The sequence below is a fragment of the Gambusia affinis genome, linkage group LG22 (assembly GCF_019740435.1).
Source record: "Gambusia affinis linkage group LG22, SWU_Gaff_1.0, whole genome shotgun sequence".
Lineage (NCBI taxonomy): Eukaryota > Metazoa > Chordata > Actinopteri > Cyprinodontiformes > Poeciliidae > Gambusia > Gambusia affinis.
This window is the reverse complement of record NC_057889.1, coordinates 21,030,898-21,057,542: the sequence shown is the minus strand read 5'-3', so window position 1 is coordinate 21,057,542 and position 26,645 is coordinate 21,030,898. Positions and strand designations below refer to the sequence as shown.

At 39.2% G+C, this 26,645-nt stretch overlaps 1 protein-coding gene across 4 annotated transcripts in view; it reads right to left on the bottom strand.

The window, feature by feature from the left end:
* The window catches only part of enah (ENAH actin regulator), a 119,951-nt gene that overhangs the window by 76,301 nt on the left and 17,005 nt on the right, over window positions 1-26,645 (bottom strand). The window contains exon 1 of one of the 4 annotated variants that reach the window (XM_044105616.1): window positions 7,096-7,249. The exons of the other annotated variants lie outside the window; for them this stretch is intronic. Coding sequence (XP_043961551.1) covers window positions 7,096-7,109 — 14 coding nt within the window. The 5' untranslated portion in view covers window positions 7,110-7,249. Of the gene's footprint in view, window positions 1-7,095; window positions 7,250-26,645 lie in introns of those variants that run through there. 4 annotated transcript variants of the gene reach the window in all.

The following is a 26,645-nucleotide window of genomic DNA, read 5'->3' as shown; positions in this document are numbered from 1 at the left end:
ATATACCAGGAGATTTTGGAGAAACTGGCCGCTGAATGGTACAAGCACAAAATGAAATGTTGGCGTCGACCACAGCTCCAACATGGCCCATCCACATTCCCACGTTCCTGCCCATTTTCACTCACACCGCTAATGAAGGGTGTAGTTAACCCAACTTGACTAGAACTGAGTCAGACATTAACTGGCCAGAGCGAGACAAAGGAGAAGGGGCTTCAGTTATACAGAAATCTCTCATACCAAGTCTTCCTGGTTGCTGTGCCAACTTTTATGTCAACATGGTAAGCTGGACACCTTTTTTTCTGTTTTATTTAGTACGTAAAAAAAAGATTCAAAGGACCAAACCATCCTTCTGCTTTAGGTCAGCTACATTAAGCTTCACCTATGTGAATGTATTTCCACTACCGTAAAGCCAAAAGGTAAGAATAATTATATAAAGCAGTCAGGCTGCACTTTCATTTTTAACTAGTGTTCCATATTGACACTACAATAATAAAGGTGAGACAGACTGCATAGGTAAGCAGTTTGTGATGGGTGCAATCTGAACTCTTCAATTCTTTCCCTCAAGAAGACTTCCTTATTGTCAGGTGGGAACATGTTTCAACAGCCTTTATTGGATCTGGTCAAAGATACATTCAAATATATTGATGAAATATTAAAGGGCTGAGTGCTTTGTACTGTTCTCAATAACATTGGTATTTTTATGGCACCGTTAATTTTATAAAAAACAATTAAGATAGATTTTTTTTCTCATCCACTAAATAAATGTACAAAAAGGTGATTTTTTTTAAAAGTATCAGTTATTTTTTTCAGTCTGAGTATCTCAGGAACTGTATATGATTTTTTTTTTTTTTTTTTTAGTTTAAGCATCTTTACCAGAGGTGGAAATGTAAATGTCACAGTATATTCTTATCTACTGAAAAAACTGACTTTTAAAAAAAGTAGAATATCGACAAACTTTCTCAGCCAAAGACTTTTATACTATAGCTCGGTTAGATTAATTTATTAAATTCCCTCCACACACCACTCTATCTGCTTTACTTTAACCAAACAGCAGCTAAAGATTTTGGTCTCATCTCTAAAAATCTCCAGTGTTACTTCTTTTTTAAACTCAAAGACATCTTTCAACATGTCTGAGCCACTACCGTCATATTAATGGGCTTTTATTCAAAGAGAAGCACCACTTCCTTCAATCCAACAAGCTCAGTTGAATATTCCAGTGAAGTTGTTTCGAATGAAAAAAATACACTTGTTGAGCATATGTTCTCTTTTTCTTATTTTTATTGTTGAATCAAACTTTGTACCCAGAAGGCTGTTAACTTATTCATGGGAAAATGTAATTACAATAAATGCTGAAATAAAAGCCTATTTTACATTTCCCCTCGGACAGCAGGATCGACAGGCATGAAATCAGCTGGAATAAAGGAAGCCAGGGATGATGCGTCACTGAGTTTAGAGGAAACAGTACAGCAAAAACACACCTTCACGGAAAGAGAGCAAATGGAACAACAACAAAGAAGCATATTTCTGCCAAACAACTCAGAAATCTGGAGATTAATTTTAAAAATTTTCCAGAAAAGAGTTGGACGTTACTGAGGCTCAAAAGTAAAAGAAAATTTCAACTATGTTGAAGTTTTTTCATCTAGAAAATTTCTGAGACCAACCTTTATCTCCATGAGATTTTTTCTTCTTGAAAATGTTTTGACTTTTGGAGCTCAGAAATGTTCTTGTTTTTTGAGCAAAATTTCTGAGATCAATCTCAAAATTTCTGCGACAGACTGGCGACCTGTCCAGGGTGAACCCCGCCTCTCGCCCGGAACGTTAGCTGGGGATTGGCACCAGCAACCCTCCCGACCCCATTAGGGATGAAGGGTGATTAGAAAATGGATGGATGGATGGAATCTCAAAATTTCTGAGCTTTTCGGGGGATATTTACTCTTTTTTTTTATCTACAACGGCCCTAATATAAAAAAATAAAGCCTTTAATGCAGCTCGTTTGCAAACATGCACAGCTTTATTTATTATCTCATTAAGCTCAGGATGAATAAGTAAAGCACAAACTAGTGAGTTTGTGAGATTAACTTGCCCCACTAATGGACAGAACTAATAAAGCAGTTCTTTACAGGCAGGCTGAGGCCGAGAGCGTCCCAGGAACCAAGCTGTGATGGATGAAAGGTCTGTGGCTGGAACAGTTTGTCACACTTGGGTTAAGCGCACACTCAAAACTTGTCTAAACAAGAACGCACACACACACACATCGGGAGCCATTACAACCAATTAGAGTGAGACATCGACAGACAAGGATGCAAGAGCGGCGCTAGGCACCTGTAATAAGCTGTTACGTCTTTTCACAGAACAGATGATGCGAGGGAGGAGAGGAGGAAGACGCGGGGAGGACAGGGGGGAAAAAAAAGAACGAAACCAACTGCAAACACCATCACCATGGTGGTTAATAGGGATTAGAAATGGACAATAAATTCACACACACATAAGATGAAGACTGGATGAACGGAGGACATGGGATGAGAGAGGGGAGAAGTGAGCATTTCTTCCATGAGGCTTGATGCCATTTCAGCTTGAGACACTGCAGGAGGCAGCCGGGTACAGGTGGCTCAAATGTTACACACTGTCAAAAAAAAAACACTACTTCCCACACAACACTTCTAAAAGACCAAACACAGACACATGGTACAACTGCTGAGAAAAATCCTAGCATGGTGTACATGACTTTTAATAAGGTTATGCACTTGTTAAAGTGAGACCGTTAACTTAAGTGTGAAATCAAATTATTTCAGTGATTAATAAACCAAACTATGAGCTGCTCATAATCCATCTGTCACTTCAATGTCACAGATGGACATTGAAGGTTTATATGATCTAATAGTGATCCAATAGAGTGAACCTGAGTTCACTCTATTAGATCACATGGAGTGAACTCAGAGCTCTCATACATAACTGGATCATCCATCAAATATACAGCAAAAACAAAATCTTATCAAGTATTTTTGATCTAGTTTCTAGTGCAAATATCTTAGTGTGTTTGAAATAAAACAAGACTAACTTATCAGTAACTTTTCAGCAAGATATAGGAACTTGTTTTAAGTCAATAATTCCTTAATATTAGTGAAAAAGTACTAGTTCCATTGGCAGATGATTTCACTTGTAACAAGATATTTTTCCCATGTTATAATGTGCCGTGGTTGTCCCATCAGACTGTCAGTTCCCGAAACCACACACAAAAGAAAGCTCGTAAAAGCACACATGATGTCAGTGTAATCTGTCACAGTGCACAGAGTAAAAGCGTCTCTTAAGACTTCGGGAGAGTTAAAAACGTTTCCCATCTGAGAGAAAAAGAAAATTATAATTAAAATTCTAAACCTTTTTTTAAGAACACCTTTTATTGCTTAAAATGCAATACAATTCAAACATCACTTTAAGTCTCATTAGCCAAATGATGTTAGCCAAACTGTACAACATGCCATGTTCTGTTCTAATAATCCCAGAAAAAAGTTGGAGTCTTTTGATAAGGGAACAAAAACGTCACCTGTTAGCCGCCGCAAACAAGCTTGATGTATGTAGTGGACGCTTCCTGCTGAGGTGTTCAAGGACAGAGGAGGGAGAATCAGGGACGTGTTATTGTGAAACGTTTTACTGTGTACATTTAAATTCTGTTGTGCAGCACACACACTGGGCTGTGCTATCTTTATAATTTAGTTTAAAGGGATTTCTCACTTTAGATACTTTTAGTTTCTTTCCTGGCTGTGCTTCTGTCGCTCAGAGTCTCCCTCCATAGCTGCCAATAGCAGTTAGCATTAGTCAAAAGCTCATTGGTGGAAGTGAGAGCATTACGCAACACAAATAATCTTGCCGAAACACAATAAATAGTCAAATATAACCTAACAAAGCCTCGAGGGAGATCCTTTTAAAAATTGAGGTCCTGGAATCATTCGATGAATCGTTACAGCTCTAACGGCAATATACGTTTCTGACATGATGGACCATCAGTCAGCCACCTGCAGCAGCTCCGACCACGCAAGCAGAGCCCAGTCATCAAACTCCAGCTCAATCCTCTGGTTGTGATAAAGCAGCAGAACGTCTCAAAGCTGTCAGTGAATTTACTGCTGGAGTCCCTCTCTGCAGCAGAGTGGAGCTGATTAAGTTCTGCTCTGCAGCTGGCTGTTAATAACAGCTGATGAATTATTAAGCGCCACGTTGGTCAAAGTGTAGCCACAGGCTGAGGCCACACTGGTAATTTAGACCTCAAGTTAGAGTTACACACAGTGAACCTTTAGCAACAGGCTATGGGTCGGAAAGGTTACAATGCACTCAATTCAATTTGAGTTCTTCAGTTTGTGAGAATGAAAGTGAATGAATATACAAATTAAAATATGCGGTATGGTAGCCCGTCACTGAAACACAGACGAACACGACTCTCCGGGCATATTCAAAGCTAATAAGCTCCATAACGAGTACCAGACGGGTCCATAAAACAGCCCCAACAGGGTGATAACAGAGGCTTTATATCTCGACTGAGGGGAAACCTCAGTCAAGTGAAAAGCTTTAACAGACAGGGACTCTGGACAGTTCAAAATAGAATTACTCATATAATACAAGACAAAACAGATGTGGACACCATAAAGTCACCTTTCCTCAGGTAAACTTAAATGCCCCAGTGTCATTTTACAGGGGAGGGGACAGAGGGAACAACCCTGAAACAGAGAAGTGTTCAGAAGAAGTCACCCTGCTTAAACACCAGTTTTTGTTTTCCTGAAATATTGCCCAGAACAAATCTTTCAATTTAATAAATTGACTTTAATCTTTTCCCTAAACCTGAGCATCTTACAATACCAATGAAAATAGCCTGCAGTGACCGTACAGGTCACCACAGGATGAGTTCAGAACTCATGCAGTTTCACCTGCAGCCTTGTAGCTCAAATGCTGATGGTAATAATTACAGCTGAGGTGATCAAATAAAGCAAAGACTGAGAAGAGACTTACTTCAGTCCAAATATTTAATGTTCCACAGACTGTATCTGAGGCAGATGCATACTTCTTTTGAAGTGTTCTTATCTTCACTGTGGTTTATATATTTACAATTAGATGACATTCAACTGACAGGAAGTTTCTTGCTGTGTGCACAACTTTGGCAAGTAATGGAGACAATGGCAGATAGAAATCTCTATCTGGAGTTAATTTCCACACCACGGATCATACAAACAATGAGCTACATTATTGTGTCTGTGGGACGGGGCATATATCTGTGTTGCTGTCATTACACCTGTGCAGCTCCTGTTGTCTAATCTGAACAATGATGTCATTGTATCTGGCTGAAGCTTTTACACAGGCAGATGAGCACTGATACAAAACAGCAGCTCAATGTCTCAATGATAAAAATAAAAAAAAAGTTGTAATTCCACAAATATAATCATTAGGGCTTCAATTGCCGCTTATTTTTAGCAATTGCTTATTCTGATGATTAATTGGATCAAATATTTGCCACATTCATTTAGCCACTTGTGCCTTTTAGAAATGCAATAAAAGATGTAAAATGATTTAAATAGGGAAAAAAAATCTATTTATTGCCAATTGCAGCATTTGTTTAGTGAATACTTAATTATTTGTAGAAAAACAGCAAGTTAAAAAAAATAAAAAATCCTTCTAACATGAGAAGGAGCCTTTTCTGCTCGACTTAGTGCAGTGTGGAGCTCATCTGGTCAATTTTTAGTTTAGCTTATTAATAATTGGATAGCAGAAGGTGATCAATAGAACATTTTCTTTACAGAAGTTGACGTAGGTGAAGCTAAAACTGCTACTTGAGTTTTAGGACATATTTACAGACGAAGGTTTTTCATATCATATGCAAAATGTTTATATATTTTTAAAAACGTTTTGGTTTATTTACTGCTCTGAGTGTGTTGTTCTTTCAGAAAATAGGCTTTTTTGAATATACTCCAGTTAACGATTAATCGAGAATTGTTATTACCTATTATTATGTTTAGTCATTGCTCCATGGGAGAAATTTTCATGACTAGAAACAAGCCAATAAAAACATTATGGTTAAGAGGTACATTATTCATTAATACAGGACTAAGAAAAAAATGGCTTTCGCATTGTTTTTTGAAGCTCTTGAAGAGAAACGGGCTAAAATCAGCACCAGCATGCAAAATAAGAGATTGGATATTGGTCACAATATCAGTAATTTATAGCAATAACAAATAAAAATATGCTGCGTTCCGTTTCACCTCCAACCAACAATGAGAATTACAAACTTGGCTGCAAATGAAAATATTTTAGCTCAACATACCAATTGAAGATTTATTCAGTTGGAAATGACTTTGCAATCTTCTAATAGTTTGGAAAGAAAGTTAGATCATTGAAGACTGAAACATCTGCATGACCCTGGGCGATGAAGATGCAGTTTACCCGTCGATGGTTTAAAACCACACACCGGTGAGTTACTATGACTTAAGCCAGCAGGGGATCCTCACATTCAAGTTTATGGCACAGCAGGTGGCACGAGCAACAAATTCAAGAATGTAAAACTAACAAGGATTTTCTGTCACCAAAAGTATAATTTGTCGAGAGAGTTTCTTTTGAAGACAAATTTCTCATATTCCAGTTTTTTTGAAGTGGAACAGCAGCTCCAGAAGCAGTGAAGGAGAAAAGTGCCCCATCACTTAACGGAGACGAATCTTATACTGTAAGTGAGGTGGAAACCCCCTCTGATTGGACTCTGAGGAGTTTAACAGCCGAGGCAGAGCTAAAAATATAATATAATATCTTGTGAGGGAGAAAGGCCCAGAATACTGAATGAATTCATAGACAGCGCTAAAAGCTAAAGTGTGTTCCTGTGCGGAGAGGAATGACAAAGATGAACAATAGTCCTGATGGGTTGATGGAACTGCAGGAAAAAGTGAGACAATCTACACTAACCTCACTTCTAAAGCCACTCTTTTAGAAATGCTGACCCTGCTTTGGAGTTGGTCATTGAGAGGGTACAAAAAGGAAAAATGTTGGGTTTTTTTAATCCTGCGGCCCCCTTTTGAAAATCCACGTCAGAGTCAACGTTAGTCAACAAAAAACACCTCAAAAACTTACGAGTCACGGGTCATCTTGGCGTTGGTAACAGGTGAATCCAGCACCTTCACCTCAAAATAAAATTCTAGTTCTTCGAGTGTTTCCTTTATCTACAGACTGACTGACTGAACAACTGCAGGGCTGACTGGAGGACAGTCCAACTGCCTCCGGATGGAAATGTGAACCAACCTTTGGACAGACGGCGACAGTAGAAAGGCACCCGACCAACCACAGGGCCCCAAGCCCCCTCTTTGGAGCCTGGGCTAAAAGTGGAGCAGCTGAGTGGGCTCATGTAGGGGCGTGCAGTGCCTCTGTTCAAGAATACCTCCCCCTACCATCCTGAAATAGATACCATGACCTAAACACGTCACCATCCTGAATTATGTGTAGGGATTGTTAGCACAGCGACAATACAACGCTGACTCATTATAAAGCAGATGTTTCCTTCTATGGCCCATCCTGAAACACAAGGTAAGCAGGAGCATCAGATTGAGAAGGAATTGGAAATTATTCTACACAAACATTCTCATTACGATGGTGAAGTCTGTTCCTGGGGCAGGATTTTGGGATGAAGTCAAGCAATGCTAGAGATCTTTGCAAATGATACTAATGATATTATTCAGTGACAAAGGTCAGCTTTACACTTTCTGTTTATGTTCAAACATAAATTATGTATTCCAGTTTTCTTCTGAAAATTATTATTATTTTTTTTTTTTCAAGAAAGCAGCTATACTGAGTAGTGCTTATGTTACCAAGTCTGGTGTTGGCAGTGGTGAACCGTCAGGGCAATAATGAGAAAGAAAGAGAACAAAACGTTTGTAGTTAATTGTCGGAGAATATATTTGATCCATATATTTATTACTGAATTATGGAGAAAGTCTTCATCTGTAATCCTAAAATAAGTATATGAAAAGTAAAATAGATGTTAATAACAGAAAATACATTTTTTCACCTTAATTTTCTATAAATTAGTTAGTACAGTAGTAGAGGGGTTTGAGTGTCCCAATGATCATATTAGCTATGTTGTTAGGGACTTCATGTTAGGGTCACCCAAAGCATGAAACTAGTTCTAAGTGAGGGATCAGACCGGGTGTAGCTCAAAGACCCTATATGATGATTTTCACCAATGGAAGCAGTGTTCTCTCACCTGGACGTGGGTCACCAAGACTCCACTTTGGAGTCTGGCCTAGAGCCACTCTTTAGGCCAGGGATAGGGAACTCCAGGCCTCGAGAGCTGGTCTCCTGCGACTTTTAGATGTATCTCAGCTTCAACACACCTGAGTAAAATAATGAGGTCATTAGCAGGACTCTGGAGAACCTGACTGCACTTAGGAGGTCATTCAGCTATTGGATTCAGGTGTGTTGAAGCTGAGATATATCTAAAAGTTGCAGGAGACCGGCTCTCGAGGCCTGGAGTTCCCTATCCCTGCTTTAGGCCCTCCCATAGATGGTGAGGGAGGGTGCCAACCAGACCTGGCAGGCTCAAAATGTCAATGGCAAACATATTGTAAGGGTCTGTTGGGAACACCAGGCACAGTCTTCTGTGAGCCTGAGCTTCAATTGATGCAGGAAAAGGTAGTGATCAGGTACAAAAAATGTTTTAGCGCTGGGTTTGCTAGTAAGGGTTTCCTCACCAAGTTCAAAAGTACAAAAACATTTCACTTAATGGCCTGCAAAACATTTTTTAATTATTGTTATTCTGTCTCTCCATGATAAAATGAGACTGCTTTACAATCTAGACACTTTGCTTTTGATTGCATGTCAGCAAACTAAGTAAGTCAGCAGTAATACTCAATTCTCATCTCAGGGATCAGTGAGCATTGTTCTGGTACATAAGGATGTGTTGGAACGGCAACTAGAGGTAGTTAAGGAAAACCAAATACACATAATTGGAGCTGCTTTGTAAAGCTAAATGTCAGAACCAGGGAGTGAAACTTTAAAAAATAAATATACAACTTTTTTGTGTTCAGTCTTCAAGTCCTCATTCAAAAGCCTTAAATGTAATGTAAAGAGAGACATGAGTGCCTATGCCATACAGGTTAGTTTTACATAGCTGGTAACATTTGCTCATTCTTATATATATATATATATATATATATATATATATATATATATATATATATATATATATATATATATATATATATATATATATATATATATATATATATATATATACACTGAATTTTTATCCAGTTTTTCCAGATTTAGTTTCCAGTGAACACTGTCCTTTTTCTAGAATCTAGAAATGTTTGTATGGGCTTGTGGTATGTGGAGGAAAAAAAAAAGGCACTTTTTCTGTAATCAAATCAACAGGGTTTGAGCTAAAAGGTCAGGTATAGCAGTATATGTTAGGAGTTTCGAAACAGGAACATTTAGAAATCTTGCCATAGTTTCATACTAAAATCTGGCCAAGGCCTAGAGTTTAACTGAAAAGAAAGTTAAAGAGAAATGTAGAAAAGTGCTTTAATGGACTTGATCCAGCAGCCACAAACAAAGACCCTCCTAACAAAAGCAGGAACATTCCACATTAAAGCAGCGTTTAAACTATGAAACGTTCTGAGATAACTGAAGTATTTCTGGAAACCACAGATCATTTTTCCTGAGTTGAGGAAGACTTATTGATTGGGGTAAACTACAAAGGAGGGACTGAAGGAAGGAAGAAGAAGCTAAGAAATATCCATGGTAATAAACCTCCTCCTGACTAAATGGACAGAGAGTGAATGTATCACTTCTTTCAAAGTTTCCCACTCCCCCTCCCTCCTTCTGCCCACTCTCAAACACTCTCTCCTTTCATTCATCCCTTCCCCTCTGGCTCATACTTCTGCACCAATCCTGTCTCGGTATCTTCTCCTCTCCCACTCTGCTCATCCAAACCCCCTGTTTCGCCCTCTCTCCATTTCTCCCCGCCGTCATTCCTTTTGTCCTCTGTCCCTTGTCTTGTCTCCTCACCTCACCTCTCATGCTAATGGGCCATTGATGTGGTCTCTATGGTGATGTACTTTTCCTTCCACTGGAGAGGATCGGGCCAGTGGACTGAGCTGATTAGTGGGAGAGAGCAACCTGTGAATGTGTGCTCTCACAACTGTGTGTCAGACTGTACACACAGTGAGGCTAAAGCTAACTATGCATGAGGGCGTGTGTGTGTTTGCGTGTGTGTACGGAAAACAAAAAACACAGATGGGCCAGCATGGCTGCTGATTTGACTGTTTGCGGAGCAGCGAACATGAGCTCTGTGGGTTAGCTGTTACCATAATAAGCACCGAGGGTCCCCTCTATTAAACTGCTGAGTGGTTCCTCGCGGACACACAGGAATACGAGTGGGTGAAAGATTAAGAGGGAGAGTTTTAATAATCGCAAAAATGTTTCCTGTCCACATGACATGAGCAAAGAGGAATTCTTCCACGGTGAGAAAGCAGAGGGGTTTATATTGGGAGCTAGAAATAAGACGCCAAATTATTTCAGTAAGAGGTTTTGGCACAGATTCTGTGACCTACACAGAGCAGCCTGCAAGCGGCTCCTCAAAGAGCTCTGCAGGAGGCTAAGCCTGGCCCAGCTGGGAAACGACAGGACATACTGAGAAAATGGACACAAATCAGCAGGAAAAGCATTATAAGACTACAAACACGACAAAGAAGAAGAGGAAGAAAAGGCTTACTAATGTATGTATTATATAAGAACTCTAGTGATATTTTATTGGGCTACTAGGTGAATGAGAAAAGATAAATAATGCAATTTGCTTTCATGTAAATATCTGAAAAGTGTGGTGTGCGTTTGTGGTCGGCCCGTTTCTGTCAGGGCTTAGGACTACTGTTGCTGCTAATCTTTTGGTAGAATGTCTGCAACAGCTTTGGACAGTAAAGAATGAATATAACAATAATTAATTGCATATCAGATGCAGTCAGATTGGATAGAGTTTATGTATGAACATCAATATTCAAATCATCCAACAGATTCCCAACCGGATTTAGATCTGGGCTTTAACTAGGACATACTCTGATCTACACTACTTATTTAAAGTATTTCAAATGTTATCCCTGACCCATTTGTGTTTTTTATTAACTAGGTGGGTTTTGAATCCACTGCACTTTTATTTAGGGCCATTAGAGTCAAGGGGAACTAAGTTAAAATGTACACTACACTTCAGATTTGAAATACTTCTATTTCAAATCTGAAAAAAATATAGTTTTCCCCTTCCACTTCACAATTATGAAACACCTAGTCACACAAACTTCAGTAAAATACAGTTTGAATTTTGAACATAAAACATGAGAAAGCCTTGAGAGATATGACTAATTTTCTTTTGAAAAAAACAAGAGATACAACATGGGGTGTTTTTGTCATAATACTTCATAATGTGAGCAGTTCATTACGAAGCATTATGACAACACATCTTGTCATTGGTAATGACAACAAGATGAGTGGCAGAGAACTGGTTTTAGATGGAAAGTTTGACTAACCACAGTGTTCCTTTAGGAAAAAAAAATATTCTCAGCTTTCAATCCACACTCAGAGAATGTTCTACATTTATCATTATGTCCTAATAAGGTCAAATACACTGCGTCTGGCAGAAATTTGGACTGAGGCAGTGAAACCTAAGAGCACAGTGGATTTGAAAAGTCTACACACCCCTAATAAAATACCAGCTTTTGCAATGTTACTTGGATAAATCATTGTAGAAGATTTTCCCCCAACCGTTGATACAACCAACCAACTACACAACTCAATTGGAAAAAAATATTTTTTTTTAGAGAGGAAGAAATGGAAACTAAATCAATGTGATCACATAATGGTGCATACCAATTTGTAGCTCAGGATGTGGCTCGGCATGAACCACTATGTTGTGCTGTTGTAGATTGTCAGCCATCCAGAAAAAGCTCATTTTCAACTAGAAGCTTTTTGGATAAGAGCAGCAATAATGTGAATGATAGAACCAAGTCAACAAAAGCATGGCTTCACAACAAGTGGGCCAAGACAGCAACACAATCAATAACATAGCTTGGTAATAAAATCAAAGGGTGCTTCAACAAGGCATTAGTTCAGGGAAGTGAGTTTGATTATATTGTAAAACGGGGAAACAGCTGGTCTATTTGCTCCTTTATTCAGGTGCCTTTGAAAAGAAAAAAATAATCACAATATTACCATTTATACTTTATTTTCCCTCCCCAGTAGATTTCTTTTAGTTTTTCAGAGTCGTTTAAGTTATCTTACACTTAAGGCGAGAAAATTAATTTGAACTTTTATTTTGTTTTGGATTTGTTTTACAGCAGAAAAACAAGCCATTTAACAGAGTAGTAAAGTAGTAGTTTTTATATTCATATCTACTTCAATTTGTTGACGTACCTGACCAAAGCTGTTTGTCACAGCATTGCTTAAGCTTTCTTTAATGCTGGCTAAGAGGAAAAACACAACTGGGTAAAGATTGTGTTCACAAAGTAAAAGGAGGAAAAGTACAGCAGTTTTAGTGGTTGCTTCAGACTGCCATTATTCAGTCATATTCATCTTAGTTCTTAATTTGCCAATAATTAATGCAAAAGAATATAAAAATAAAACTTCTTGGTAATGGTCACATAAAAAAAAATTAGGAGTTTCCTCTTTTCCAAGTCAGAATGAAAAGAAATGGGAAACTGCATGTAAACAAGCTTGAATGTAGAATTTTTAGAACCTAACCCTGAACGTTTAGTTAGAAAGCTTGGAAAACAGCTTTTCATGTGAACATCTTAATTTCTTACTACTTGTAAAATTGTGAGTGCAGAATCCTGTTTCCCTTTGGGTGCATGTTGGACACACAGACCATCTGAAGCTACAAACTATGCTTAATCTGATTATAGGCACATGTTATGTCCAGACCGAGTTCCAAAAGGGTATATAGATTATTGAAATTAATCAATAAATTTTGCAAATCTGTTAACTCGAAAATACCGCCCCCTACATGTGAATAGTAATCAACAATGATCGCTTTACTGCAATCTTACCATAAGATGCAAACATACATTCTACAGCAACAAAACCAAAAATAATGGGGATAACATAAATAAACTGAAAAAAAAAAAAAAACATCAACTAAAGATCTAAAAGTCTTAGCACAATGCTGCCATCGGATGGTGCTAGTCTCTCATCAGGCCTCTGTTCCCCTCAGCTACCCTGTAACACCAGAACCCATCTACATTACCCCGCTTGACACTTCATCTCTGTGTTCTGTCTTTGCCCTGGGTGGTTTACTCCAGGCACTTCAATGCTTCGTCATTCAGTGTTTCTACTCTGGCTCTGAGTTTGCATGCATGCCTGCAATCCTACTAGTTGAACGTTTTCATTTGGATATGTACAGTGGCAAGATTTTGCTCCACAGAAAAAGTGGGGGAGGGGGAACGGTAAAATTCCATGAATTTTCCTTTTTAAATCCATTTATCAAAGTGTCTGGCCAATGAATTTGAAAATGAGTTTTTCCCCCCCGAAGTAGCAGAATAAAATAAAAAATAACTCTTGCGTGTTTGATGCTGGTAAATGCCCTAAAGGCTCGCTCCACATGAATTGTAACTTTATATGATAATAACCTTGCTGAATATCAGGGCGTCTGTAATCTGCTGCTGGGAAATGCTGAGATGCTTTTTGCATGCGAGGGTGACTTCAATGACATACTGCGAGATAGCGGAGCTGCAGGCAATAAGCAGTTATCACAAGCTAGCATGGTGATAAAGCTGACAGGTTATCACTGCAACTATTCTGCTGATTTCTGCTTTCCCCTATTTGCATGTAGAAAATGTCCCCTTCACCCTCCTGTCTCAGAAGCAACATCAGGCAGCAGAGACAAAAACCAACAGGCAGATCTGATGTGCTGCTCAGCCTTTGGCCTCACCATCGGGGTGTTGTGTTTTAGTCACATGTCCAGTTTGCTGCTGACTTGCTTCATGTCTGTTTTGAAAGGAGGAGAGCGGCTTGCAAAGAGGTATTGTTGAAAATGTTCCTACTTTCCCTCCTCTGCATCTATTTTATGCAGATTAAATGGAATTCCACTCACACAGAAGTCAATCTGAAGCCCTTTTAGTTGGACTTAAAGGGCTTCAATGTAACGACAGTCACCTTTATCTACAAAACATCACAAAAGTATTCAAACGTCTACAAGTTTTTCACCTTTTGTCTTTATAATAATTTACAGAACAATTACTTCTTTTTTTTTCCCCAAACGGGCAGCTAAGAATTTTGAACTTCTGATTTAATCTTTTTCTTAATACACAAGTCCAGGTGGTAACACTTTATTTAAAGGAGTGTGCATAAGACCGACAGGACACTGACATAAACATGACATAACATCTGTCAGATTTAGCATGTGTTTTGTGACTGAGTATATGAAGAAGAATCTAATTTCTCCTCTTAACCTTTAGTTTGGTTTTAACCTTAGACGTAGCAATTTTATTGCGTTTTTAGACGATAAGCAACAGTGACCTCTAGAATACTTGACAATCAAATGCTATAAAATCAAAACATCATCAATGGTCAACGTGGGTGGTTGGAAAGAACATTTCCAATAAAACCCAGTGTGTGGAAGCTGGGAGCATTTCATCAAGTCCATCTACTGCATTTTTGGAGGAAACATTGACTAATCCACTAATTGTGGATTCTCTCAATACCTACGAGTATTAAATTAAAAAAATGGTCAAACCACTCAAATTTGGATGACACTTGTTGTCATATTACAACTGAGAGTTATCTATAAGCAAAAGCACATGGCAGAGGCTGCAGGCCATCATTACTCTGTCAACTGTTGAGCTGACAAGCTTTCATTAGTCATGTCAGCAGTTTTCATTATAGCCGACTGTTTCACCAACTTTCAACTTGTGACACTTCATGGATGCTTTGCAACTTTTAAGGAGACACCCACACAAAACAGACAGCATCACTGCAGAAATGTATAAGCCTAACTCCTAACTACTCCTAACACTTTGTCCCATTAGGACGTTCAGCGAGCAGGAAGATGGTGGAAAGACTGACAGAAAGGACCGAGAATTCTCCAAAACATGGCGGCAGACACTGCATGTTGATGCTGTGTGGTAGTTGCATAGTTTCATCATCATGACACTTTTCTTAATCCAGTCTAGGTTGTATGTCCGATTGATTTCGATCAACTGATTGCAGGAGGCTGTGTTTGTTTTAATTTTGTCCTACTGTGTTTTGACTATCAACCAATCTCAGTCAAAACTAGATGTAATTGATATATTTAAGACTCAAGAAGTAAAATGGTCTATTTTTTAAAGACAGTGTCATTTCAGTGATAAAACTCTACAGAGATCCAACATTGTTCTTCAACTTAAGAAGATTGGAATTCATTGATTTGGACGATTATATTCTGCAGATTAGGTTTGAAATACATAACAGTATATAACCAGCATATTTACAAAAAGATTTATTAAAAGAAACGTCATTCATAATCCGAGCGGATCAGAGATTAAAAAAATAAAATAAATTTAAGTCTGAACAACAGTTCTATATTTTTACAGAACCACTCCATTGGACATATCCCCTCCACATCTCTCCCCTCCTCTTCAGTCGGCCTTCACAGACACATCGCAGCTGGCAGAACGAATCAGAAAGAAGACTTCACCTCTGTGCATCATCTCAGTAACGTTGCAGCCACCTCTGTCAGAGCAAGAGCCACCTCTCACCAAATGTACATCTATTGTTTTGGGCTTTTTATAGAACGGATTAGGATGAAAACAACATTACATAAGTGCTTGGTTGACAAAATAACTGCTCTCTTACAGGGTCCATGTTAGGTAATGTCGCATGCTAAAAACAAAGCCGGTAATCTTTGCTGTGTGCATCATCATCAAAATCACAGCCTCTCATATTTTCTGTGAACAGCGCAGCACTCGGCTTCATACAGCTGTAAACCAAGCGACATTATGGATCCTCACTACGTCGATTAGTACTGAATATGTTCAGTTTCTGAGACTCTCAGTTTATGTTTCGAAGTTTTTGCGAACAGAAGATAGTTAAGCATCAGGTCTCCTGTGGATACTGTTGGTTAATTCCAACTTTAAAAAAACAAAACAAAAAAAAACATGGGAAGGTGGAGAATGAAGAAAAATAAGATCAGCCACAATATAAACAAGAGAAGCAAAAATAACCCTCCCATCCTCTCACCTGGCTTTCTGTTTGCTCTGCATGTTCTCAATTAGTGGAAATATTTGTGGAAGAGAAGATGGAGGCCTCCTGCATCCTTCCCATTATAACAACCATCCTGCCTCCCTTTACTGCCTATCCTCCCCTCCCCAGTAGAACGGACATTTCTCCAAGCACTATTTGAAGAAAATATTCAATTAGTAACAGCATTTAGACAAGAGAGATGCAATAAAAAGAAACTAGCTGATGAAGAAAATGCACTTTTTTCCCACCTTGGCCAAAAAAACGTCTGATCAGTCAAATGTAAAAAAACAAAACCCCCCAAAAAAACTGGGATTTAGTGAAAACAATCAGCACTGTTCTGTGTGGCCTCTGTTGCCGAGTCCTTGAGTTGTTCAGAATAAGTGTTTAAAAATGAATTAAGACAAAGCATATGAAGAGAAGAAGCAATCTAAAAGATATTTTTTCTGCACTGTTGAGGTAGATCTGTGGTTCATTCAGGCTAGAAAAGAGAGTGACACTTTCAGCAGATAACAGGACGGCTGCTGGGGGTCCTAGAAACGTTGGAGGGTTTTTGAAATGTCAGAAGTAACGTAAGGGTTTATATTCTCTGGGACACACAAAGACTGTTTGGTCCGATAAACACCCTTTAAAAAAAGAAATTTCACAATCATTGTTTTCAAGGACAAAACAAAACTCGGAAAATATTCGATGCTAACTTAAAAGAGAAAAAGGGAAAGAAAAGAAAAACAACCATGTAAATGGAAATGATTGAGCTCGTTTTAATTTATCCTGCCTGATTAACAGCGACAGACTTAAATGTCAATAAATGTAGCAACTATTAAAAATTGTATGCATCACCATACCATAATGTAAAAGTCAACAATTGACCTCAGGTCCTGAAACAAACGATGTCCCTCACCGTGGGAGGACAACCTCATGATTGATTCATAGACCCGGCAGGAAAAGGTTAGAGAGACAACAGCGTTAATATTCAGACAGCGCTGCCGAGCATCTAGACATGTGTAAAATGTGTGTGCACTCCACTTTTCATCACACAGCAGAGCTGAAATCTCCAGCAGAGGCTTAGCTTTCACTGAGAGCTGTGGCTTTAAAGCTCACCGAGCGGCAGGCGCAGAATACCAATAACTCCCGACAGTCGAGGGGTTTCTTCCAGGCTTCAAGCAGCGCATGCCAAAATACCGACTCTCTCGGTTGCACCATAGCTGCTGTCACGGCGCATTTTTGCGGTGCGAAACAATAGCCAGGACCCATCTGTTTGTGTGGGCATGAGAAAGATGGTGAAGCAGAGAGGCGACTGAAAGAGTGGTGATGAATGAAGACCAAATGAGTGAAAGAAGAGGTGGAAGACAGCAGCAGCTGATACAGTTTTACAAGCTAGAGAGTGTGTTCACTTGTCAAAGACGTGCTAAAGAGCCGATAATGCTTCCTGCTGCTCTCTGTGGAGCACACACACCAACAGAAACAAAAGAGGCTGGGCTATCATCACACGGGATGCTTTCCACTCCGAGAAGCTGCCTCAGTACAGACTGAGACACTTTACAGAGTGACACGGGAGATTCCCCACAAGGTCACACAAGACATAATCTAGCTTTAGAAATCTGTTTAATGTAAAGCGCAGCAACCAAACAGAGAGAGAGAACAAAGAGAACAGCTGAAGAGGGAGAAATGAGAAAGATAGCTCAGCAGTTCCAGTTAACAGCTGAAGTCAAATCTGCCTCTTATTTTGAGCTGATAAGAGGAGACTTGGCTCTACTCGGAGTGGAGGATGTAGGACACGCACTGCTGCAGGCGTCACAAACACACAGGGCCTTCTGAAGGAGTCCAGAGACATTAGCTAACATTAAAACAGATTCAATCAAGGATTAATTAGCGCAAGAGCCCATTCTATTTGCTAATAACCAGATGGTGTACAACAAAGTCCCATAAACAGCCAAAGTGTTTTTCTAATTCAGCAGTGAACACTACTTAAAACATGGTGAAGCAATACAAACAGTTGGTATGAATGGGAATATTTGCAGGTTGATGTGCATAAGTGGGTCATTATGCTGACAATCCTCTTCAGTGTTGAAGTTGTTGCTGTAGGAAAGTTGGCTGTGTTCAGTATCAGTGTTTTCATTACATATGTGTCCACATGGTTGTCAACATTCTGCTAATGTTGAAAAAAATTATTTTGCAGATTCAGAGTTTTCATTAAATAAGACATTAAATTAAAATCACACAGGAATAAGCTTGTACACATGATAAGTCATTAAAAAGTCACAACAGCGACAGATGTAAACAGTTGCATAAAATATATTCATAATTCAGTGATGGAGCTAGCACTCATTGGCGTCTTATTCAGGTGTTGATCTGTATTATTCACTGAAAGACAAGCATGTCTTTGTGCTTCTCAACCCATCTGTGTCAGTTTTAAATTATGAAAACTGTTTGACAGCAGCTACAGTCCCACATACACATTGCCATGTCCACCTGTTCTCAGGGAATCTCCATTTTATTGCTAACTCAATTAAAATGGTGAAGCAAACTTCACTCACGCACCAGATCCTTTTCAAAAAAAATATATTCGATAATGATTTTTTTTCTCCTTTACTGGCAGCAGTAGGCACATATGGGGGCTTTAGCCATGCGTTTTACATGCAACATGTGGGATGACTGCTGACGCGTACAGATTGTGACCCTTGACCTGACAAGAAATAACACACAAAGGGAAAATGGACAGAGGACAGACAGCTGTTATGGGAGAGGGAACATATGGATAAACGGAGCTGCCACCTGTTCTCCCTCGCCACACGTTTATAGTCACACAGACTTCACCCAGAATCAACCCAAAACACTCGCTTCAGGATGGCTTGAATTGGTTCAGCCTCTCTAAAACACTAACATCTACACATCCACACATCCAGGCTGCATGTTCCAGTGACTGGCTGTCATTCTCATACTGAAAGGACTTGCTGCACACGGAGAGCATCTAGTTCGAACTGGATCAGCAGAAAAACCCCCACCAAACACACACACAGGCTGGCAGTGAGAGTGGAGTGTTGGGCATTAGGTTGGCAGAGGCATTACAGCCTGCCACATAAGTCTCTTCCTGTTTTTACTACCCGTGACATCTGTTGCCCCGAGTTACATGTGCTGATACAGTAACATAACACAGAAGCACTGGCAACATGATCTGCTCAAATATGACTCAGGTAGAACGGTGAAGCTGATAAGCTGATCGGGACAGGTTTCATCACAACGTCAAAACTATACTTTATTCTTTAATTCATAACATTTCATGCTTATCTGACAGATGACTGTCATGTAGATGTAACAGTGATGTGTTTGTCATGTAGGATTATGCGTTCTATTTTTACAGCTAATAAATGAGAGCCTGTGTTGACATGACGGAGCCCCGTTCACAGCTAGTGTCAGACCTCCAGTCTAAGGAATTCATGTGTTAAATTAGTGCTGAACACTTTCCGGAAATAACTGTCATTCAAGCTGCACCTTGTTAATGGTGTTTAACCGTTCTAATTTGGATTGGACCGACTAATTCAGTGTTCCTTCAGCAGACCCAGCGCAGCAGGAGGGCGAGAAAATTAGTGCTGAACCAGGGGAAAGACTGGAATGGTAAAACCAGCTTAAAAATGAAAACGCAAAAAAGTCCACACACATTTAACCATGTTAGGTTGCAAACTGTCTAAATAGGCTATTTAGAGTTCCATCTTTCTGTTTCTATGCAACGTTTAATATTTTTGTCCATATTGTTTAGTTCTGCATTATTTTGCTTAAAACTCTACAGTTTTATGGAGGCTGGCCTCCTTCGGTCAAACTATTTGTTTCAGACTGTACAGCTTTACATCACTCAGCCACTTGTTCGGGTCTAAAACCATCTCACTCTGACCACTGTTGCAAACTAAGCAACTTTGTCGCTACATTTAGCAACTTTTCAGACCCCTCTTGCAACTTTTTTTCAAAAAAAAATTCAGCTACACATCCATCAACTTTCTTGTTATTGCCGACAATTACAATTTTATGATAACAGGGCCTGCCATACAATAGCTGCTCGCTAATGACAAAGCAGGGTGGTAACAGTGCTGCAGAGTTTTGTCGTTAACATAAATGTCTTCAACAACACAGGAAAAAGTCGCTAGGTTTATCACTTTTGGGTTTTTTTTTTTTATATAAAATTTTGCTAGAGGTGTCTTAGAAATTGCTAAATATAGCACCAATGTTTACAAGTTATCTACGGCTTCTTTTTTCCTGACCAGAGTAGTTAGCTGACTCTTGGCTCCACCCACCTTTCTGGAATTTTCCAAAATTTTCTGGGAGGGGCCCAATGCTTTTTCAGTGGGATTAATTACACTTAAACAATAATATAGACAGTTGGAGACAGGGGCGCTGTATAGGGGGGAAAGTGATGACAATTCCAAGGTCCCCTGACCAGCAGGGGGCCCTCCACAATTTTTTATTTATTCTTTTTGTTCATAGAAATTAAAAAAATGGGGCCCTGTCATTTACAAATTAACTAAAATTGTTTTTAGCAGTAAAAATTAAATGCTACCCCTTCCATGGTAGTTCAGGGAGCAGTTGGAGGAGATTGATCTTTTCACAGATCATCAGTCTCATAAACTGTCACGACATGGTAACAGCTTTAACAAATATGGATAAAACATTTTTTTATTAAAGTTATATACTGCAGCTTGAATAAAATGCAACTACATAGCATATTTTGAGAATTCTGGATTGCTTCATGTATATTTTGAACCGTTTTTGACTGTTACTCGTGGGGAGAGACATTTCAGTAATCTAAAACTAATAGAAAAAATTTTTAGCAACCTACTTACATACTGTATGTGGACTGTTGCATGTAAAATTCATGAGCAATAAATTTTGTCCTAGTATCAGTATTGGACCAAAGAAAGCAAGGCAGCTGCAAGCCTTTAAAATTGTGATGCTTTTGATGGATCTGATAGACTCAAGAAATTGTAACAGCAGCTGCGGGGTTGGGGTTAATTTTTTGTCATGGGGCCCAAGATTCCTGGCAGCGCCCCTGGTGGGAGAGGAACACATAAAGTTGAGTATAGAACATCTAACATGACTAACTCATACACACATTTCTTAGCTGCTCACTGCAGTCAATTTTCAGCTCAACTTTGATCAGAAATGCTTCTTTTCTCCTCTTTAAGGCATTATGTCCAAAGCAGCACATGCTAGCACTGGATGACTATGTGGTATGTTTTCACTTTAAATGAGGAAACTAGATGCAGGACCATTTCTTTCTTTAAAGCACACAATGGTTTTAAATGTTTATTACATTAGGCAGAAAGAACCAGTATCAACCAATCAGAACTTAAAGAAAATCTGTCATAGTGTATTTTTCTCAGAAACATCCTGGTAAGCTTGAGTATCATCCAAAGTAATACAGTTTTCTTTTCCTGTTGGCCCGCTGCTCATCTGAAACAGACAGAGGTTAAGCAGAAAACTGTCCGACTGTCTCACCAAATGAAATGAAAATCAGAGATTCAGCAACTAATGCGATAAAGAACTGAGGATCCATCCAGCCGGCTGTTAGCGCACAGCTAGAAAGTAGCAGTTCAATTTAAAGGGAAACATCCTGACAATGGCGCACCACATTCCACTCAGATTACAGCAGCATGAATCCGTCTCCCACTGGAAACATTTGCTGGTCTATGAAACAAACTAAAAAAATAAATAAAAAAAATGTGAAGCAGCTGAAGTCCTACATGGAGCATGAAAGAACAAACCCCAACAGCAGTTTGCCTCGTCTGTTGTGAAATTATTACCATTTACATAAACTAAACGTGTGACCAAATATAATGCAGGTTGAATGCCTGGTTGTTAAATATTTAGCTAGAACTTATTGAGTCCAGGCTTGTGATATGAACAATGCATGCAGTGATATTGTGATAACATTTTTTTAAATTAGTTGTAACATATGTCTTACTAGATGTTTTGATGAGATTATTTATCAAAACATAAATGACAAAACAACGTTCCTCTTGTTTTGGACATGAATTATATATGTGGATTGTTACTGAAACGTGAAAAGACACTGAAGCGCAGCAGCTGCAGAGTTGAAGTCTGTCTGCCGCTCGTCTCCGATGACAATGAAGGAGTAAGAACTCATGGTGGAGATGAACTGGTGGAGCTCATAATCCAGTAAGACAGCGGACAGTAGGCCAGCGAGCTTCTGTCGCGGGTGTGGTAAAAAGGATTGACTCCTAGTTTATGTCTCACCTCTCTAATCCCAGCACACTGTCATCTTAACCCTCACCACCTGCTGATCTGTTACACAATCAGGAAACAGCCAAGGTGTGTGCAAACACAAACACATCGCCCAACAACCAGAGATCAAGGAGGAGGAGAAAGACTACATGACAGCCTGCTGTCTGCTTCAACCAGGTCTCCAGCATCTCCATCTACCGTCACACAGTTAAACCAACCCCATCAGACCCTGTGAACTCCTGCAGTGCAGGCTCTCTGAATTCAATTAGAGAACGCCATAATCCGCTGTATTCCCACTAATGTCCAGGGAGGAGATTACTGTCTGAACTCCTGCAGCACACAGACAGAGGAAACACAGACTTAAGTGATAGGGATGTGGTGCTGTGGTGGCGCAGGGGCAAAGAACGACCACATATCGAGGCTTTAGTCCTCGTGGCGGTGGTCGCAGGTTCAATTCCCGGCCTGGCGACATTTGCCGCATGTCTTCCTCCTCTCTCAGTACCCCGTTTCTTGTTGAACTACTTTCAAATAAAGGCCACTAGAGCCAACAAAACCTTTAAAGAGAGAGAGAGAGAGAGAGAGAGAGAGGTGGAGAGAGAGAGAGAGAGAGATGGGGATGTGTACAAGTGTGCAAATTCATTAGTTACCAGTATTATCAGTATGTTGAAACTAAATAAAAGTGCCTAAAAATGATGCGCCAGTCATTGATCAGAATAATGAAGATAGATTTTATCCTTTCTATTGGTTCATCAAAGAACACCTTGTAGGTACCATTAAGTTGATAAAGATTATGTAAAAGATAAACTATTAAATCTATTTAAACTTATTTCATTTAATCTGTGCAGATTAGGGATGCACAGATCCACTAGTTTCATTTTGATAGCCAGACAGATATCTGAGGTTTATTATCGCCCGATACCAACCGACCTGATGTAGAAAAACTGTGTTGAATTCACTTACAATGTTTCCATAAAAAAAATTAAAAAAAAGCACACAAATGTACTGAATTACAAAATCACTCTCAAGCAGTACAGCACACTTAAATACATACACCAACAGCTTGACCAGCGTGGGCAACATGTAAAAACAACTGTGATTTATTCAGCAACTGCAATTGGAAGAATAAGAGCCAATGGAAAATAAAAACTAAAGAAGCTGAAACTGACAAAAACACTGGGTTGAATACCATGTTCACACATGTAAAAAATAAAGTGCAACAAACCTTCTTTCAAATACTTCAGAAAGTATCATTAGGAATTCTCAAGACGCAAGACAAATAATAAAGCATGACAGCACTCAGAACACAAAGCATAGATTTAGGCTGAATAGATCTGCCCTTATGGTTCAGGCACATCGTCACTGATACCATGTGCCAGATTGATACCCGATATAGATTTTTTTTTTTCAATAGAGATCGATATTAAACCTTTCATCCATGAATTATGATCCTTTGTGTCAGTTTTTATTTTTATAAGGCATTAAAAAAAAGGTAAAAAAAAATTTTTGTACAACAAATGTTTTTTTTTTATTTTAGTTTTAGTTTCTTTAGGTGATCAATTGTAATTTTCTCCAAATACAAAGTTGTTATTTGAAAAATACATCAGTAGTATTGTTCTTTAGAGGTTATCTGATGTCACAACATTTTTTTAACTGCAAGAATCGCCTACAGTAGAAGGAGGAACCGGGTCGGTTGACATGCTTTTTAATCTGTCGGCCATATTGGATTTAACAAAAATAATTTCTTGCATTTGCAGCTGATGGCCAGTAGTTGACGATGTATTTTATGACGCATTAGTGTCCACTTCAGTGATCTGTGTGCATTTATAACATAAAAATCCACAAGAAGCACAAGAAAAAGGCTTTTAGATAGCTGTCCACTGAAGTGACCACTATACATGAAAGGGTTAATATTGGATGGGTGCAGATAAAACCTCAACAAGCAGTGTTTCCACCAAGTTATTTCTGTAGTATGTCTCAGAAATATCAAATAGGGGGCAGGAGGAGAAAAATATAGTGCTCCCAGTAATTAAGCAGCCTAAAAAGAGCCAGCAGCATGTGCGTAGGGTCTCAAGTATCAACAGGTGACGGGCAGACTGCTTTAAAAGCAGCAGCTGTTGCAATGAGCAACCTGGTGCAGAGGGCTCACCAAGAGTTTTCCTGCAGCTCTGCTGCCATTTGGGGTTTCCCTTACTCCAGTCCTCAAGGGCCGCTGCTCTGCAACTTTTAGATCTGCCTCTGCTGCACCACGCCTGAATAAAATAATTAGTTTCATTAGCAAAGCTCTGGAGAACTTATGTACACAAGGAGGAGGTAATGAAGCCATTTCATTACAGTGTTTTGTACCTGTGGCACATCTAAAAACTGCAGGACAGTGGCCCTCGAGGACTGGAGTTTGACACCTGTGCCTTACACCGAGTTGGGTTGATGAAAAGTTTCACTCATCTTCATCAATCACAATGATTCATTTACATGCAATTGGTATAATGTTGTCCAAAATGTTATTGTTTAGTAATTATTGTTTAGTATGAAAATAACATTTCAAGAGAAACTAAACTTACTTGATACACAGAGAAATATGATTTCAGACATAAACGTGTACATTTTCACTTGCTTAAGGTCTTTATCATAACAAAGTGTACAACAATGAACCTATCACACATTTTTTCCTAAATCTGGGCCAATCCAACACTTTTGTAATGTGAACCAAGACACATTACAAAAGTGTGTGCATTGTGTTCCTCTGCTTTTTCAGATAACAGTTGTTGACAAATTATTCCTGCAGTCTTTCAGTCAGCTGGTCAGGCAGACAGTTTTTGTTTTGTTTTTTTTTCCCCTCCGGGGGGTCCTTTTTGTGGGCTCTAGTGTCCCTTAAACAACAGTAGGCTGACAGGAAGGGGGGAAGACATGCGGCAAATGTCGTTGGGTCCGGGAATCGAACCCGCGACGGCCGCGTCGAGGACTGAAGGCCTCCAAACATGGGGCGCGCTACCCTCTACGCCACCGGAGCACGCCCCGTCAGGCAGAGAGTTTTAGTCAAAATGATGCACAAACAAAACTTTACCATTAAGTAACAGTTTTATAAAAATAGCAAGCAACTTTACAAGTGTATCTGGTGAAACATTGCACAATAATATCTGGTCTATACTGGTATCGGCCGAGGCAAGTCATTTTTTTAACACATCGGTATCGACCTCATGGGGCTGGGTGATATGAATGGAGGCTTTTATTGTGATATTGTGTGGTACTATTATAATAACGCTGAAGATAATAATAAAAAGCTTGTTTATTATTTCTTAGGTAACTGTATGGGTGTGATCGCATGGCACAATATTTATAGAGCCACAAATATTGCTCTTGAAAAATGCTGCCATTTACAGTCGGCTCCTTCACAACACCACTTAAACTGCATTTAATCGTATTTTCAAACTGAATATTTACAAACGGTCTCGTGGAAGAGTGGAGAAAATAAAAAAACATTTCCAATCAGTTTTGTTTTTTATTTACTGTCAATAACTGAAATTTATCACAATGATAAAGCAAAATTCCTATAATAACATTTTCACAGTGAATGACACAAGCGCCCACCGCCACAGCTGAATTTTCAAATCGTGCCCATCTAAAACCAATGTTTCTTTCCAGCTTTCCGTACAAAAAGAAGCATTTACGTCCCACCAAGCCTGCTGAAAAGACTGATGCGTCATTTTCAATGCTGTATAATAAATTTGGTGTGCAGGGTATGGCAACAAAGATGAAAGGGATCCCAGAGTTGCTGTGAGCTGGGTGCAAACTCTGGCTCTGCCCAGTCAGGATGAATTATTCAGCAGCAAGCACACAGAGCTGTTCTCACGCTGCAGCAGGAACCAGGAGCCTGCCTCGTTTCATCCACAAGAAATCACAAACCTGCTTCCAAGAAACTCTGCCACCTCTCACTGAGCTTCTGTTTGCATTGTGTTTATATTTCAACCTTGCTCTCATACTCTGCCGGCCATGGAAGCTTCTGCTCTCGTTTCTAACTTTGTCGATCAGTGGAAGGAAACGCCAGGTGGTTACGGGCAACGGGAGAAATAATCTTAAAAATAAGAGCTTAAACATAAGTTGATGTCCTAAATTTTTCTGTAATTCTGTTAACTGAAGCAATAATATGTGTAGGACTGTCAGAATAAGCAGTAAGTCAGATAATCACATGAATTAAAACA